We start from the raw sequence: 19182 nt of genomic DNA, 5'->3' as shown, positions 1-19182 counted from the left end.
AATAAACAACAGCTTAAGAGGCAGTAAGATATCCCTGAAGCTAGGGATCATGTTTTCTCCCAGTCTTTTTTCTTTAACAATTTTCAAACCTGCACATATGTTGAAAGAATAGTATAAAGAATACCTATACATACTTCATCTGGATTCACCATTTGCTTTCTGTATCTCTCCCTCCACTTTCCTACCCTCTGTGTGTCTTTTCTTTTTTTGTCAAATGATGTAGGCATCACGTCACTTTACCCTTAAATATTTCAGCATGCATTTCCTAAGAATGAGAACATTCTCCTAAGTAACAAAAACAATATTAACACACATAAGAATATTAACATTAATTCTGTGTCATCTATTTTACTTACTTACTTAATTAATTTTTTCCTTTTTCTCCCCAAAGTGCCCCTGGTACATAGTTGTATATTTTTAGTTGTGGGTCCTTCTAGTTGTGGCATGTGGGATGCTGCCTCAGCATGGCTTGATGAGTGGTGCCATGTCTGCACCCAGGATCCAAACCAGCAAAACCCAGGGCCGCCAAAGAGAGCACACAAACTTAACCACTCGGCCACGGGACCAGCCCCTATGTCATCTATTACACAGTCAATATTTCAATTTCCCCAAATGTCCCCAAAATATCTTTTATACTTGTTTTTTATTTTTGATCTAGATTTGATCTTTTATTTTTTTTTTGGTGAGGAAGATTGGCCCTGAGCAATCATCTGTTGCCAATCTTCCTCTTTTTGCTTGAGGAAGATTGTCTCTGAGCTAACATCTGTGCCAATCTTCCTCCATTTTGTATGTGGGACGCCTCCACAGTATGCCTTGATGAGTGGTGTATAGGTCCGTGCTGGGAATCCAAACCTTCAAACCCTGGGCTGCTGAAGCAGAGCACATGAACTTAACAATTATGCCACTAGGCTGGCTCTATGTTTTTTTTTTTTGCAGGGGAAGCTTCACTCTAAGCTAACATCCTCCTTTTTTCTTCCTTTTTCCCCCTCAAAGCCCCAGCACATTGTTGTGTATAGCTGTGAGTTCTTCTGGTTCTTGTATGTGAGCTGCTGCCACAGCATGGCTACTGACAGACAAGTGGTGTGATCCCATGCCCTGAAATTGAACCTGGGCTGCTGAAGTGGAGTGCGCCAAACTTTAACTGCTAGGCCATCAGAGCTGACTCCCAATTTCATTTTTTTTTTAAAGAAAAGCTTTTTTTTTCTTTTCCCTTTTTCTCCCCAAAGCCCCCTGGTACATAGTTGTATATTCTTAGTTATGGGTCCTTTTAGCTGTGGCATATGGGATGCTGCCTCAGCATGACTCGATGAGTGGTGCCATGTCCGCGCCCAGGATTCAAACCGCCAAAACACTGGGCTGCCTGCAGCAGAGCATGCGAACTTAACCACTCGACCACGGAGCTGGCCCTGATTTTTTTTAAAGACTGGCACCCTGAGCTAACATCTGTTGCCAATCTTTTTTTTTTCTTCTTCTTCTCCCTAAAGCCCCCCAGTACATAGTTGCATATTCTAGTTGTAGGTCCTTCTGGAAACCCTGAGCTGCCGAAGCAGAGCACATGAACTTGACCACTCGGGTATGGGCCCGGCCCCTCAATTTGATCTTGATATATATATATCATATATATATATGTTCTTGGACAGAATGACTAGAATGACTCAACATCATAAAAATTTCAGTTGTTCTGAGTTTATATATAAATTTAACATAATCCCCACAAAAATACCTTGAATTTAAGGAAACCTATTCCCAATCATTATCTGATCACAAAGCTAACCAAGTAGAGACTTTAGTGGCCACAGAGGAGAAAGAATACAGACATTACAGAACTAGTTCAGTAAAGTCAATAAACAAACAAGCATCACTGCAACAGCAACAAAAACCAGTAACAACCACAAAATCTAATGAGGGGAAAAATCTTATCTCAGAATCACTACATTACATTATTTAAAATGTCAAGTTTTCAACAAAAAATTGTTGGAAATGCAAAAAAACAAGAAAGTATACCCTATACACAGGAAAAAAAAGCAGTCAATAGAAACTGTCCCTGAGGATGCCCAGACATTGAACTTACTACAAACAGACTTTTAATCAACTATTTTGTTCAAAGAACTCAAGAAATCCACATTTAAATAACTAAATAAAAGTAAGAAAATGATATCCCATCATATAGAGAATATCAATAAAGAGATAGAAGTTTTAAAAAAGAACCAAAAAGAAATTCTGAAATTGAAAAGTATAATTGAAATGAAAAATTCACTATAGGAACTCCGCAGCAGATTTGAACAGGCAGAAGAAAGAGAGCTTGAAGATAGGTCAATTTAGATTATCTAGTTTGAAGAACAGAAAGAAAAAAGAATTAAGAAAAATGAATAGCATCAGATACCCATGGGATACCATCTAGTGTTTCAATGTATGCAAAATGGGAGTCCTAGAAAGAGAGGAGAAAGAGAAAAAGAGGAAGAAAGAATATTTGAAGAAATAATGGCTGAAAACTTCCCCAGATTGATGAAAAACACTAATCTAAACATCCAAGAAGCTCAAAGAACTCCATGTAGAACAAATTCAAAGATATTTGCATCTAGGGGCTGGCCCCATGGCTGAGTGGTTAAGCTCGTGTGCTCCACTTTGGCAGCACAGGGTTTCACCAGTTTGGATCCTGGGCATGGACATGGCACAGCTCATCAAGCCATGCTGAGGCGGCACCCCACATGCCACAACTGGTAGGACCCACAACTAAAAATGTGCAACTGGGGGCCAGCTCTGTGGCTGAGTGGTTGGGTTTGCGCGCTCCACTGTGGTGGTCCAGGGTTTCACCAGTTTGAGTCCTGGGTGGGGACATGGCGCTGCTCATCGGGCCATGCTGGGGCAGCGTCCTGCATGCCACAACTAGAAGGACCTGCAACTAAGAATATACAACTATGTAGCAGGGGGATTTGGGGAGAAAAAGGAAAAATAAAATCTTAAAATAAATAAATAAATAAAAATGTGCAACTGTGTACCGGGGGGCTTTGGGAGAAAAAGGAAAAAATAATATCTTTAAAAAAAAGCAATTAAAAATATGATATTTGCATCTAGACACATCATAATCAAACTGTCCAAAGTCAAAGAGAAAGACAGAATCATAAAATCAGAAAGAGAGAAGTGATTCGTCACTTATAAGGGGTCCTCCATGAGATAAAACATGGAAACCAGGGTGATGTTAGCATTGTGGCAGAGTGAGCTGTTCCCTTAGTCTCTTCCCCCTAAGTTACAACCAAATGGACATTCATTAACCAACAGAGGATTCCCTATAAAGCACAATAGGACATATGAGAGATCCATGCACCCATATATCTGAACTTGGGAGTACTGGATCCCTGGGAAACAGTGGAAGGATGTGAATGGATACCCTCCCCCTCTCCAGTGGCAGTGATTTAGGTCGCAGGTCCTCACACAGCAGCCAGTACAAGATTATAAGAGGAGGCAGGGGAGCAGGCAGGCCTGCACATGAATGCTTTCACTTTTAGAGTGCCACCCAGCCTGTGGGAATGCTCCACACTCAGTGGCACAGCTCAGCCACAGTGTTGGTGCCCTCACCAAGTGCAGAAGCCCAGGCAAACTGCCTGTGAGCACAGAGCAGGCACATATGTGCGAAAGAAAGTGCCCACCCCCACCCCGCCTAACCTATCACTTGGCTGGTCCTGGCCAAGGCAGCAGCTCCACATGAGAGCATGTATGCATGTGTGTGTGACCTGGCAAGTGGCTGTAGCCAGGGGGAAAACACACATGAACCCTACTGGCACAACTTCCAGCAGATGCAGCAGGTTCAGAAAACACAGCTCCTGTCGCCCAACAGAGGTGGCAGGTGGAATCTGGGACCTAATACTACCACTATGTATCAGCAAAGGATTACTTCATCAAATACCATGAATAACTACATTAACACTCCAGAGCAGAAGGAAAATGACAAGTCTCCAGAAAGCAATCCCAAACTAACAGAAATTTACAATCTAAATGACAGAGACTTCAAAATAGTTGTCATAAAGAAACTCAATATGTTATAAGAAAACTCAGGAAGACAGTTCAATGAATGTGGAATAAAATTAATGAGCAGAAGGAATTCTTCACCAAAGAGATTGAAACTCTAAAAAAACCCAAAGTTTTGGAGATGAAGAACAAAATGAATGAGATAAAAAAAACCCTAGAAACCTTAAAAAATAGTGCTGACATTATGGAGGACAGAATTAGCAATTTAGAGGACAGAAATATAGGAATACTTCAGGTGGAGGAGGAGAGAGAACTAAGACTTAAAAAAGAACGAAGAAACTCTTCAAGAAATATCTGACTCAATTAGGAAATGCAATATAAGGATTATAGGTATTCCAGAGGGAGAAGGGAGGGAGAAATGAGCAGACAGCTTGTCCAAAGAAATAATAGCTGAGAACTTCCCAAACCAGGGGAAAAAACTGGACTTACAAGTATAGGAAGCCAATACAACTCCTAATTATATCAATGCAAAAAGACCTTCTCCAAGGGATATAATAGTAAAACTGGCAAAAGTGAATGACAAAGAAAACATATTAAGGGCAGCAAGGCAGAAGGAAACAATCTACAAAAGAACTCCTATCAGGCTTTCAGTTGGTTTCTTGGCAGAAACCTTACAGGCTAGGATTGGAATGATACACTCAAAATACTGAAAGACAAAAACTTTCAGCCAAGAATACTCTATCCAGCTAAACTATCCTTCAGATATGATGGAGAAATAAAAGCTTTCCCAGATAAACAAAAGCTGAGGGAGTTCATTGCCACTAGACCACCCTTACAAGAAGTGAACAAGGATGCCCTCATACATGAAACAAAAAGACAAAAGTTTACAAAGCCTTGAGCAAGGAGATAAATAGGCAAAATCAGAAAATTGCAGCTCTCTATCAGAACAGTTAGCAAACAATTAATTATAACATAAAAGATAAAAGGAAAGAAAGCATCAAAAATAACTATAAACACATTATTTTAATCACAAACTCAAAACATAAAACAGAATAATTTCTGACAACAATAACTTAGAAGGGGAAGAGGAGGGGGATGGAACCTGCTTAGGTTAATGGAGATAAGAGGCGACCAGAAAATGAACTATCTCATCTATGAGATCTTTTATGCAAACCTCATGGTAACCACTAAACAAAATATCAGAGCAGAGACACAAACCATAAATAAAGAGAACACTGAGAAAACCATCACAGAAAGCCACCAAACTGAAATGGCAGTCAGAGATACAAGGAAAGAAAAACAAGGGAAATATAGACCAGAAAACAAGGGATAAAATTGCAGTATTAAGCCCTCATACATCAATAATAACTCTAAAGTAAGATTGAATTTTCCAATCAAAGACACAAAGTGGTTGGATGGATTACAAAACAAGACCTAACAATATGCTGCCTCCAGGAAACAGATCTCAGCTCTAAAGACAAACACAGGCTCAGAGTGAAGGGATGGAAGATGATACCCTAAGCAAATGGCAAGCAAAAGAGAGCAGGTGTTGCTATACTTATATCAGACAAAGCAGACTTCAAGATAAAAAAGGCTATGGGAGACAAAGAGGGGCATTATATAATGATAAAAGTGACATTCCACCAAGAAGATATAACACTTATGAATATATATACACCTAACACAGGAGCACCAAAGTATATAAAACAACTATTGGGGCTGGCCCTGTGGCTGAGTGTTTAAGTTTATGCACACCATCTTGGTGGCCTGGGGTTTGTCGGTTCGGATCCTGGGCATGGACCTACAGACCACTTGTCAAGCCATGTTGTGGCGGTGTCCCACATAGAAGAACTAGAATGACCTACAACTAGGATAAACAACTATGTACTGGGGCTTTGAGGAGAAAAAAAAAAAGAGGAAGGTTGGCAACAGATGTTAGCTCAGGGCCAATTTTCCTTACCAAAAAGAGAGAGAGAAAAAAAAAGAAACGATTAACAGACCTAAAGGGAGAAATTGAAAGCAACACCATATAGTAGGGGACCTTAACACCCCTCTTATGTCAATGCATAGATCATCCAGACAAAACGTCAACAGGAAGCAGAGTCCTTAAATGAAACACTAGACCAGGTGGACTTAATAGATATATCTAGAACATTCCATCCAAAAACAGCAGAATACACATTCTTCTCAAGTGCACATGGAACATTCTCAAAGATAGATCATGTGTTGGGAAATAAAGAAAGTCTCAATACATTTAATAAGACTGAAATCATATCAAACATCTTTTCTGACCACAATGCTATGAAACTAGAAATCAATTATGAGAATAAAGCTAGGGAAGTCACAAATACTTGGAGGCTAAACAACATGCTATTGAACAACTATTAGATCAATGAAGAAATCAAAGGAGAAATAAAAAAATACCTAGAGACAAATAAAAATTAAAACACAACATACCAAAACTTATGGGATACAGCAAAAGCAGTACTAAGAGGGAAATTTATAGCAATACAGGCCTACCTCAACAAATAAGAAAAATCTCAAATGAACAAGCTTACTGTATACCTAAAATATCTAGAAAAAGAAGAACAAACAAAGCCCAAAGTCAGCAAAAGGAAGGAAATAATAATAATCAGAGCAGAAATAAATGAAATAGAGACTAAAAACACAATAGAAAGGATCAATGAAACTAAGAGCTGATTCTTTGAGAAGATAAACAAAATTGGCAAACCCTTAGCGAGGCTCACTAAGAAAAAAAGAGAGAAGACTCAAATAAATAAAATCAGAAATGAAAGAGGAGACAACAGATACCACAGAACAACAAAGGATTATAAGAGAACACAATGAAAAGCTATATGCCAACAAACTGGATAACCTAGAAGAAATGATAAATTCTTAGAATCATACAATCCTCTAAAACTGAATCAAGAAGAAATAGAGAATCTGAATAGACCAATCACAAGCAAAGAATTTGAAACAGTAATCAAAAACCTCCCCCAAACCCAAACATCCAGGACCAGACAGCTTCCCCAGTGAATTCCACCAAACATTCAAAGAAGACTTAATACCTATCCTTCTCAAGCTTTTCCAAAAAATTGAAGAGGAGGGGAAGCTTCCTAACTCATTCTATGAGGCCAACATTACCCTTATAACAAAACCAGACAAGGATAACACAAAAAAAGAAAATCTCAGGCCAATATCACTGCTGAACATAGATGTAAAAATCCTCAGTAAAATATTATCAAATCAAATACAACAATAAATTAAAATGATCATACACCATGATCAAGTGGGATTTACTCCAGGGACACAGGGATAGTTCAACATCCACAAATCAAGGAATGTGATACACCACATCAACAAAATGAAGAATAAAAATCACATGATCATCTCAATAAATGCAGAGAAAGCATCACACAAGATCCAACATTCATTTATGATAAAAACTCTCAATAATAGGTATAGAAGTAAATTACCTCACCATAATAAAGGCCCTACATAAAAAAACCCACAGCCAACATCATACTCAACAGAGAAAAACTGAAAGCCATTCCCCTAAGAATAGGAACAAGCCAAGGGTGGCCACTCTTATTCAACATAGTAATGGAAGATTTAGACAGAGTAATTTTTTAGGCAAGGAAAAGACATAAAACGGATCTAAATTGGAAAGGATGGGGGCTGGCCCCATGGCCGAGTGGTTAAGTTTGCACACTCCGCTGCAGGTGGCCCAGTGTTTCATTGGTTCAAATCCTGGGCGCAGACATGGCACTGCTCATCAAACCACGCTGAGGCAGCATCCCACGTGCCACAACTAGAAGGACCCACAATGAAGAATATACAACTATGTACTGGGGGGCTTTGGGGAGAAAAAGGAAAAAAATAAAATCTTAAAAAAAAGAATTGGAAAGGATGAATCCAACTCTCACTATTTGCAACTGACATGATTCTAAATTAGAAAACCCTAAAAAATACACCAGAAATAAAACAACACATTTATGGACAACTAATCTTTGACCAAGGAGCCAAGAACATACAATGGAGAAAGGGAAGTCTCTTCAATAAGTGGTGTTGGGAAAATTGGACAGCTAGATGCAAAAGAATGAAAGTAGACCATTATCTTACACCTACACAAAAATTAACTCACAATGGATTAAAGACTTGAGTGTAAGTCCTGAAACCACAAAATTCTTAGAAGAAAATATAGGCAGTACACTCTTTAACAATGATTTTAGCAGTAGCTTTTCAAATACCATGTCTACTCAGGCAAGGGAAACAAGCAAAAAAAAATGGGACTACATCAGATTAAAAAGCTTCTGCACAGCAAAGGAAACCATGAACAAAATGAAAAGACAACCCATCAACTGGGAGAAAAAACTTACAAATTACATATCCATCAAGGGGTTAATCCAAAATACATAAAGAACTTATACAACTCAACAACAAGAAATGAATAACCCAATCAAAAAATGGGCAGAGGAAACGAACAGACATTTTTTCAAAGAAGATATACAGATGGCCAACAGGCACATGAAGAGATGATCAACATCATCAATTATTAGGGAAATGCAAGTCAAAACTACAATGAGATATCACCTCACTCCTGTCAGAATGGCTATAATTAACAAGGCAAGAGTTAACAAGTGTTGCAGAAGATGTGGAAAAAAGGGAACTCTCATACACTGCTGGTGGGAATGCAAATTGGTACACCCACTATGGAAAACAGTATGGAGGAGTGACGTCAGCATCATGGCAGAATGAGGTCTCACAGACATCTCTCCCCTCCAATATACAACAAAAAAACTATCCATAATCCAACAGAGGACATCCAAACACAACACAAAAAGTGTCAGAGAGATCCACGCAGCCACACGACAGAGGATGGAGAGCCTGGAGCCCCCCTGAGAGGAGGTGGAACAGGGTAAGCGAAATCTTCACTTCCTCCCCTTTTTTCTTTTTTTAAAGATTTTATTTATTTTTTATTTTTCCTTCTCTCCAAAGCCCCTCAGTACATAGTTGTATATTTTAGTTGTGGGTCCTTCTAGTTGTGCCACGTGGGATGCCGCCTCAGCATGGCTTGATGAGTGGTGCTAGGTCTGTGCCCAGGATCTGAACTGGCAAAACCTTGGGCCACCATGTGAACTTAACCACTCAGCCGCGGGCAGCCCTGCTCCCTCCCCTTAAAGACTGCAATCCACGGCAGGAGGCCTCTGAGAGGGAAGGAATGGGGGAGGGGATGGTCATTTGTGGGAACATCAAGCACACCCAAGGGCCCTTGCAGCCTAGAGGGAAGCCCTCTATTGCAGCAAAAGCTTTTGCAAGGGGTGACATCATCAAGCCAACACCACAGGAGAGCAGAGGGAGAAAACCCCGAGAGCACCAGAAGAAAGCACCCTTCCCCCCACCCGCTCAGTGCAGCTCCAGCCCCTGGGATTTTGGCTGAAAGCAGAGAGCTCAGAATACGTGGCTCTTGACCCCCACCCAGTGGAGATAGGCAGTAACTGCAACCAAATAATGCCAGAATGTGAAAGAACAGAACTCCCTCTAGCAATATCAAACACTATATTAGATCTCCAGACCAGAGAGAAAATGACAAGTACCCAGAAATCAGTCCTGAGGACGCAGAAATATGTAATCTAAATGACAAAGAATTCAAAATAGCTATCATCAAAAAACTCAACGAGGTAAAAGAGAATGTAGAGAAACAATTCAACAAGTTCAGGAGATACTTCACAAAAGGTATTGAAACTATAAAGAAGAATCAATTAGAAATATTAGAGATAAAAGACACAATGGAAGAAATAAAACAAAATATAGATTCCCTGAATGCTCGAGCTGACACAATAGAAAAGCATATCAGCATAATCGAAGCTAGACATGTTGAAATGGAAAACAGTATGGAGATTTCTCAAAAAATTAAAAATATAAATATGATATGATCCAACTATCCCACTACTGGGTATTTATCCAAAGAAGAAGAAATCAACAATTCAAAGAGATTTATGCATCCCTATGTTCATCACAGTATTACTCACAATAACCGAGATGTGGAAGCAACCTAAGTGCCCATTAACGGATGAATGGATAAAGAAGATGTGGCATACATATACAATGAAATACTATTCAGCCATAAAAAAGACAAAATTGTGCCATTTGTGACAAAATGGATGGGCCTTGATGGTATTATGCTAAGCGAAACAAGTCAGAAAGAGAAAGACAAATACCAAAGGATTGCACTCATATGTGGAAAATAAACACATAGATAAGGAGAACAGATTAGTGGTTACTAGAAGGGAAGCGGGTAGAGGTAGGGTGAAAGGAGTAAAGGCACACATATGTATGGTGCCCAACAAAAACTAGACTATTGGTGGTGAATATGATGTAGTCTATACAGAAACTGAAATATAACAATGTACACCTGAAAATTTTTTTCTAAGATTTTATTTTTTTCCTTTTTCTCCCCAAAGCTCCCCAGTACATAGTTGTATATTCTTTGTTGTGGGTCCTTCTAGTTGTGGCATGAGGGACGCTGCCTCAGTGTGGTTTGATGAACAGTGCCATGTCCACGCCCAGGATTCGAACCAACGAAACACTGGGCTGCCTGCTGCGGAGTGCGCGACCTTAACCACTCGGCCATGGGGCCAGCCCCTGTACACCTGAAATTTACACAAAGTTAGAAGCCAAAATGACCTCAATATAAAAAAAGACATATGATAAATAGCAAAATGGTAGATGTAAATGCAGCCTTAGCAGTAATTACATTAAATGTAAATGGATTACACACTCCAATCAAAAGGTGGAAATTAGCAGAATGGATAAAAAAATATGATTCAACTATGCACTGTCTACAAGACACACAATTAAATTAAATTAATTATTTATTTATTCAAGATATAAACTTTAGATTCAAAAACACAAATGAGGTCAAAGTATAAGGATGGGAAAAAAAGATAACCATACAAACAGCAACCAAAAGAGAGCTAGAGTACTTATACTAATATCAGACAAAATAGACTAATACAAAAATTGTCACTAGAGAAAAAGAAGGATATTTTATAATGATAAAAGGGTGTTGTATAATAGAGAAGTTGGCAGGTCTTTGTCCTCAGTTCCTGAGAAGTAAGCCCTAAACCCTTGGAATTTCTGAGTATAGGAGTTTGTTATTCATGGTGGGCTCCTTGGATCACACCTGAGTTTACACTAATGAGATGACTCAGGCTGATCAGGCCAGAAAAACCAACCATGTGATTAGAGGGATGGGGCTTTGAGCCAGGTGATATCAACACAACCTCTAGGGAAGGAAGGGAGCTGGAAATTGAGTTCAACCACAAGGTCAATGATTTAATCAATCATGTTTGTGTAATAAATCTGCTATAAAAATTCTGGACACCAAAGCTCAGTGGAGCTTCCTGGTTGGTGAACACATCAATGTGTTCCACCTAATGTGTTCCCACACAAACCCAATTCCACAGGTAGAGGACACAGAAGCTCCACATTAGGGACCCTCCCAGACCTCTCCCTATGTGTTCTCTTCATTTTTCTGGTCCTGATTTATATTCTTTATAATAAACCTGTAACTGTGAGTCATTCTAACAAATTACCAAGCCCAAAGTGGTTGTGGGAGTCACCAAATTTGTAGCCAGTTGGTCAGAAGTGTGGGTGGCCTATGGACCTCTGAACTTGTGGCTGGCATATGAAGCAAGGGCAGTCTTACTGGGGACCATGTCCTTAAAACTGTGGCATCTGACCTAAAGATTAGGCCTGAAACAATAAGTCTTCTAGAAGAGAATATAGGCAGTACACTCTTTGACATCAGTTTCAAAAGAATCTTTTTGGACACCATAACTCCTCAGACGAGGGAAACAATAGAAAGAATAAACAAATGGGACTTCATCAGACTAAAGAGCTTCTTCAAGGCAAGGGAAAACAGGATTGAAACAAAAAAACAGCCCACTATTTGGGAAAAAAATATTTACAAGTTATTTATCCGACAAAGGGTTAATCTCCATAATATATAAAGAACTCACACAGCTCAACAACAAAAAATCAAACAAGCCAATCAAAAAATGGGCAGGGGACATGAACAGACATTTCTCCAAAGAAAATATAAGGATGGCCAATAGACACATGAAAAGATGCTCATCATCACTAATCATCAGGGAAATGCAAATCAAAACTGCACTAAGATATCACATTACACTGTTAGATTGGCAAAAATATCCAAAACCAAGAGTGACAAATGTTGGAGAGGTTGTGGAGAAAAAGGAACCCTCATACACTGTTGGTGGGAATGCAAACTGGTGCAGCCACTATGGAAAATAGTATGGAGATTTCTCAAAAAGTTAAAAATAGAAATACGTTATGACCCAGCCATCCCACTACTGGGTATCTATCCTAAGAACCTGAAATCAGCAATTCCAAAAGTCCCATGCACCCCTATGTTCATCACAGCATTATTTACAATAGCCAAGATGTGGAACTAACCTAAGTACCCAGCAACTGATGATTGGATAAAGAAGATATGGTATATATATACAATGGAATACTACTCAGCCAAAAGGACAAAATCGTCCCATTCACAACAACATGGATGGACCTTGAGGGTATTATGTTAAGGGAAATAAGCCAGACAAAGAAAGACGAACTCTGTATGACTCCACTCATAGGTGGAAGTTAACATATAGACAAAGAGAACTGATTGGTGGTTACCAGGGGAAAGGGGGGGTGAGGGGAGGGCACAAAGGGTGAAGTGGTGTACCCACAACATGACTAACAATAATGTACAGCTGAAATTTCACAAGGTTGTAAACTATCATAATCTTAAAAACAAAAACAAACAAACAAAAAACTGTGGCGTCTGAGCTACTCCAGGTAGTTAGTGTCAGAATTGCATTGTGGTATTGCAAAAGGTCAATCTATCAAAAAGATATAACAATTATAAAGCACCTAACAACAGAGCTCCAAATTACATGAAGCAAAACTGATAGAACTGAAGGGAGAAATAGACAATTCAAAAATAATAGCTGGAGACTTCAATACCCCACTTTATATAATGGATAGAATGACTAGAGAGAAGATTAACAAGGAAAAAGAAGACTTGGATTACCATAAACCAACTAGATCAAACAGACATCTACAAAACACCTCCTGCAAAAACAGCAGAATATATTCTTCTCAAGTGCACACAGAACATTTTCCAAGATAGAACATGTGTTCAAGCACAAAGCAAGTCTAAACAAATTTTATAAATAAAATATATTTATTAAAAAAATCTATACAAAATACACATATAAATTCAAAAGAGTTTAAATCATAAAGTATATTCTCCAACCACAATGGAATTAGAAATCACTAACAGAAAGAAATTTGGAATATTCACAAATGTGTGGAAATTAAACAACACACTGTTTAATAAGCAATGGGTCAAAGAAGAAATCACAAAATAAATTAGATAATATTGAGACAAATAAAACAAAATGCAACATACCAAAACTTACGGGATTTAGCGAAAGTTGTGCATAGAGGGAAATTTATAACTGTAAACATCTATACTAAAAAAGAAGAAAGATGTCAAATCAAAAACCTAAACTTCTATCTGAAGAAACTAGAAAAGATGAGGAAACTAAACTTCAAGCAGAAGGAAGGAAATAATACAGATTAGAGCAAAAACAAATCAAATAGAAAAACAATAGACAAAATCAACCAAACCAAAGATGATTCTTTTCAAAGATCAACAACATTGACAAAGTTTTAGGAATAACTTAGAAAAAAAGAGAAAAGAGTTGGTTTACTAAAATCGGGAATGAAAGGGAGGACGTTAGTACTATCTTTACAGAAATACAAAGGATTATAAGAGATTACTATGTACAACTGTGTGCATACAAATTAGATAACCTAGATGAAATGGAAAGATTCCTTGAAATATACAAAACCCAAAACTGACTCAGGAAGAAATAAAAAATCTAACTAGACCTACAACAAGTAAAGAGATTAAATCAGGGCCAGCCCCATGGCCAAGTGGTTAAGTTCACGCTCCGCTTCAGTGGCCCAGGGTTTCACTGGTTCAAATCCTGGGCACAGACACGGCACCACTCATCAAGCCATGCTGAGGCAGCATCCCACATGCCACAACTAGAAGGACCCACATGTAAAAACACACAACTATGTACCGGGGGGCTTTGGGGAGAAAAAGGAAAAAAAATAAAAATCTTTAAAAAAACAAACAAACAAAAAAAAACCAAATGGTTCTGGATCAACTGGATATCAACATGCAAAGGAATCAAGTTGGACTCTAACCTCACACCATAAACAAAAATGATGTCAAAATGGATTAGAGGCCTAAATGTAGGGGCTAAAACTATAAAACTCTTAGAGGAAGTCAAAGACATAAATATTTGTGCCCTTGGATTAGGCAATGGTTTCTTAGATATGACATCAAAAGTACAATCAACCACACACAAAAAAATGATAAATTGGACACCACTAAATAAAAACTTTAGTGCCTCAAAAAATGCCATCAAGAAAGTGAAGGACAGGGGCTGGCCCCATGGCTGAGTGGTTAAATTTGTGCTCTCCGCTTCGGTGGCCCAGGGTTCACCAGTTTGGATCCTGGGTGTGGACCTACATTCGTCAATCTATGCTGTGACAGCATCCCACATAGAAGAACTAGAATAACTTATAATTAGAATATATAACTATATATGGGGGCTTTGGGGAGAAGAAAAAAGAAAAAAAATAGGAAGATTGGCAACAAATGTTAGCTCAGGGCCAATCTTCCTTAACAAAAAGCATTAAAAAAAAAGAAAGTGAAGGACAACCCACAAGATGGGAGAAAATTTTTGTAAATCATATATCTGAAAAGAGACTTGTATTTAGGATTTCTAAACTTGTATTTATTTAGGATATATGGAGAACTCATACACCTCTATGACAAAAAGATGAATACCCAATTAAAAAATTGACAAAAGATCTGAATAGACATTTCTCCAAAGAAGATATACATGGCAAATAAGCACACGAAAAAGTGCACAATGTCATTAGTCACTGGGAAAGATAAATCAAAACCCCCATGAGATACCACTTCTCACCCACTAGGAAGCCTATAACCAAAATGACAAACAATAACAAGTGTTGGCAAGGATGTGGAGACATTGTAATTGTCCTACATCGCTAATGGAAATGTGAAATGGTGTAGCCACTTTGGAAAACAGCTCCTCAAAAGGCTAAACATAGATTTATCATATGATCAAGTAATTCCACTCCTAGACATAAACTCAAGAGAATTGAAAATATATGTTCACCCAAAAATTTGTATATGAATGTTCATGGCAGCATTATTCACGATAGCCAAAAAGTGGGAACCACCCATATATCCATCAACTGATAAATGGATAAATAAAATGTAGTATTCTATACAACAGAATATTATTTAGCCATAAAAAGAATGCAGCACTGATTCATGCTACAACATGGATGAATCTTGAAAACATGCTAAATGAAAGAAGTTAGGTGCAAAGGTGAAGGCATCCTATTTATATGTGAATAGTGAATGATTCTATTTATATGAAATGTCCAGAACAGACAAATCTATAGAGACAGAAAGTGTATTAGTGGTCTTCAGGGGTTGGGGAGAGGGGGAAATGGGGAGTGACTGCTAATGGGTGTGGCATTTATTTCTGGGGAAATGAAAATGTTCTGGAGTTAGTGGTGATGGTTACACAACTGTGATTTGTATGCTTTTAAAAAGGTGAATTTATGGTATGAAAATAATACTCAATTTAAAAAAAAGAAAAAAATGCTAAAGTATGGAGAATCATGTCTGTAACTTAAATGGTTCCAGGAAAAAAAATTGCACTTTTCTTGCAAATCTTTTATAAATTTAAATTATTTCAAATGAAAAAGAAATGACAATGCCATTATAGGGATAACTTTTATTCTGCTCCATCTAAGTGCTTTTTTTAAAAAGTGAATCATTTATAAACTTCGAATAATAATATTAAATGTGGAATTTGGTTCTGAAAAAAAATGGTTCCTAACCTGTAACATCTTGTTCTTTTATAATAAAAAGGCAGCATAGCATAAAATTTAATAATACATGCTTTGAAGTCAGACAGAATGTGCTTTCTAGTTTTATGACTTTGGGAAAATTATTCAACTTCTAGGAGCCTCAGTTTCTTCATTTGTAAAATGGAAATAACTAATTGATTGTTCTGTTCTGTATAGGCTAAGAAATAACTTCTATTCTTCCATGCTTGGAATTATAGCCAACCTCATTTAGTATACAGTCTGATGTTCTAGTTTCTAGGTTATATAACTCAACTATTCCTCATTCCCTGTTGCCCATCTACTGGCTATCTTATTGCTTATCATTATTCTTCACGGTGGGTTTGGAGTAGAGGTACATTCTATTACTTACTGATAACACTAATAAAAGATTTGGTAGAGAAGGATATTCAGCAAAACTGTTTGGAACTTATGTAGAGTGATCTCAACTGGCTATTGCCGTAATTACAAGCTGACTATGTATATATCTAAGTACAGTAAGCAAAGTCAGTGAGTGTAGCCAATTCTAACCTAGTTTAATCACCTCTTCTCAGACACTGTCAAAGAATGAATAACAAGTAAAAGAGTTTCTTTAACTTTAATAAGACAAAAGCTATATTTCAGACCATGTATCTCTAAAGCAAGGAAGACAAAAGTGCCAATTGGTTGGAAACACTATACTTACCAGTTGTTTGTTGTGCTGTGGCAGAGGACATGGCTGGGCACCAGCTGGCACTTTGTATACTGGGGTTACTGACATGCTGGCAGGGTGGGCACATATGAAGCGTACCTGCACAACTTCTACAGCTGGACTAGGGTTCAGGACACCCGGGTGATTTCCAATTCGGAATGTCAGAACCTTTAAGGAAACATCAGAGCAAGAGATAATTTGGGTAGACACCTGACGTCAGTTGCGCCAATCTAAATGCGTTAGAATTCTTCAAATTCCAGTATAGAGTCCCTTTGGACATTATAGTTCTTAATTATCTGTGCCAAGAGAAACAAGGGTATCATAGAAATTTGAAAACAAAGGGAATATTTAAAAATTTGAACTCTGATCAGTTACTTCAGTCTTTTCCTCCACCAAATCTTTTGTTACCAGTTGGTAAAAAGTGGGAAAACTAATTTGTGTTTCAACTCATCTCTGGTGGAAGTACTAATGAATAAAAGAAGATGAAAACAAAAAGAAGTTAGAGCTTCAAAAGGGGATACTTAGGCCTGAAATTACTAATAGCTCCTCATATATACAATAAAGTTCACTAGAGGTATTAAAAAGAAACTCAATTGATCATAGCATAGGTGTTAAGTTAAAATCATCCATCGACTCCCTATGGGCTGGTTAGCCAGGCTGTTTCATAGTCACACACTGAATTCTCAACCCTAGTCAAACTACAAAACTTTTTTACTGGTTTTGATAAAAGCAGGGCACAGCTGTGGATAGATCCATCACTACCTCTAAAAATAAGCAAAACTAATTCAACTGATAAAGGGCAACATACTTATTTTCTTATCGGCACAGCTCTAACTGGTTCTTCAAAATTGCTAACCATAGACGACACTTTAAATTCCCCTTCCTCACATTCTTTGGAGGTGGGAAATCATATATTCTCTATTGTAGACAACAAGGAAACAAATGATAGTGATAAAGTAATTGAAATAAACTCATCACACAAAAATATCTTGAACCATTTAGTTAGAGAACTGTTATAATTCTTAGATGAGCAAACCAAAACCTTTGGGTACATTTAAAGGATGCTAAGGTTGAAAAAAAAAAAGATCCTTTAACCAATAATAAGAATTTTCTTATCTAGTTCATAAACTAAATCCACTAGAATCTGAAAAGGAATGGATAGAAGTACAAAAGATTTGGAGTATTATTGCTAAAGAAATGTTAGAAAAAGATCATTTTCCTACTTGTTCTCCTAAATCCAGGCACAGGACCCGGTAGATATACTGGTTCTGTTTTCTCTTAGCTGGCAGCCAGACTTGTGTTATTTCAATTTTCTCTGTCTTCTCCACACTCAAGTCCAAAAAGAATCGGGAGGGCTCCAAGATCCAAGGACGAGGGCCCCCTTCAAATACCATTTCCTTCACAGACTGCCACGTTACCAATGCCACTTCCACGGGGTTTAGAGCCTGATGACATTTAAAGAAATTAATCCCTGATTGGTTAGGGAATTCAACAGTTTTCTAAAGTGAAAAACTGGTTATATGACTGCTGAAAATGACATTAGACTTAATTCCAAAACTAAGAGACATGTACGGCATACCTCTCACTTGGAATGCTTCTCAACCTCTGTACTAATTTAGATCCTACCTAGCATTCAAGCCTAGCTCATGTGTCACATTACCCATTAATCATTCCAGAGCACAACCACTTGTGCATCCTCTAAGCTCTTAGAGTATTTCTCTTTACCATTCACTTGTACACTTGTTCATCTCCTAGTGCTATTTAAGTGTGTCAAATGCTTCATATGTATGTCTAATAATTCTTATACTCTGCAGTTATGTAAACTTCTTAAGAGAAGAGAATATCTTACACCCACATTTTACAAAAGAATTTCTCTTCCTCAGTGGTATTTAGTACAATGTTGTGCACATAAAAGGTATAAATAACTGCATAAGCATTTTAAATGGATATTTTACTAAAGTATCAAAGAACTTCTGCCCTAGAGATATAAAAAGAACACATTTATATACCTCATCCTATTTCTGAAAGAAATCTCACCTAAGAGGTAGTCAAGACAGGTATTACTCACTCCAGTATACAGAGGAGTTGTATCCCATTATTGATGAGGACACTGGTGTTAGGGGGATGAAGTATTCTCAAAGTGTAGGTTTATTTTGGTATGGCACACACTGTCTATGTCACAAAATAAAGTACAGAGTTGAAGCAATCATTCTAAAAATGTAAGCAAACCATGCTTTAGTATTTCTTTCTTGAACTAGTCAATCATATTTATTACTGAAGACTATTAAAATTAAACATTCCTATGTCTAATGGCAGTATTCTCTTAAACTATATATATATTCAACAAGTATTCATTGATGGCCCACTGGGGATATAGTAATAGAAAGCCAAATAAGGTCCTGCCTCACAGTGGAGCTCACAGTCTGGGAAAGACAGATTTGAAGTAGGCAAAGAGTATAATGATTGTGACAAAGAGGCATAGTACG

At 37.8% G+C, this 19182-nt stretch overlaps 1 protein-coding gene and 1 long non-coding RNA gene across 2 annotated transcripts in view; one reads left to right on the top strand and one right to left on the bottom strand.

Moving 5' to 3' along the window:
- The window catches only part of LOC124250144 (uncharacterized), a 73784-nt gene that overhangs the window by 11880 nt on the left and 42722 nt on the right, over positions 1–19182 (top strand). The gene's annotated exons all lie outside the window — the stretch shown is intronic.
- Positions 1–19182, bottom strand: part of NUP210L (nucleoporin 210 like) — a 91984-nt gene that overhangs the window by 30935 nt on the left and 41867 nt on the right. Inside the window, exons 15-16 of the mRNA XM_046681945.1 lie at positions 17920–18141; positions 16691–16864 (exon numbers count right to left, since the gene is read on the bottom strand). Coding sequence (XP_046537901.1) covers positions 16691–16864; positions 17920–18141 — 396 coding nt within the window. The remainder of the gene's footprint in view (positions 1–16690; positions 16865–17919; positions 18142–19182) is intronic.

Source organism: Equus quagga, chromosome 13 (assembly GCF_021613505.1).
Source record: "Equus quagga isolate Etosha38 chromosome 13, UCLA_HA_Equagga_1.0, whole genome shotgun sequence".
Taxonomy (NCBI): domain Eukaryota; kingdom Metazoa; phylum Chordata; class Mammalia; order Perissodactyla; family Equidae; genus Equus; species Equus quagga.
This window is presented reverse-complemented; position numbering and strand designations above follow the sequence as displayed.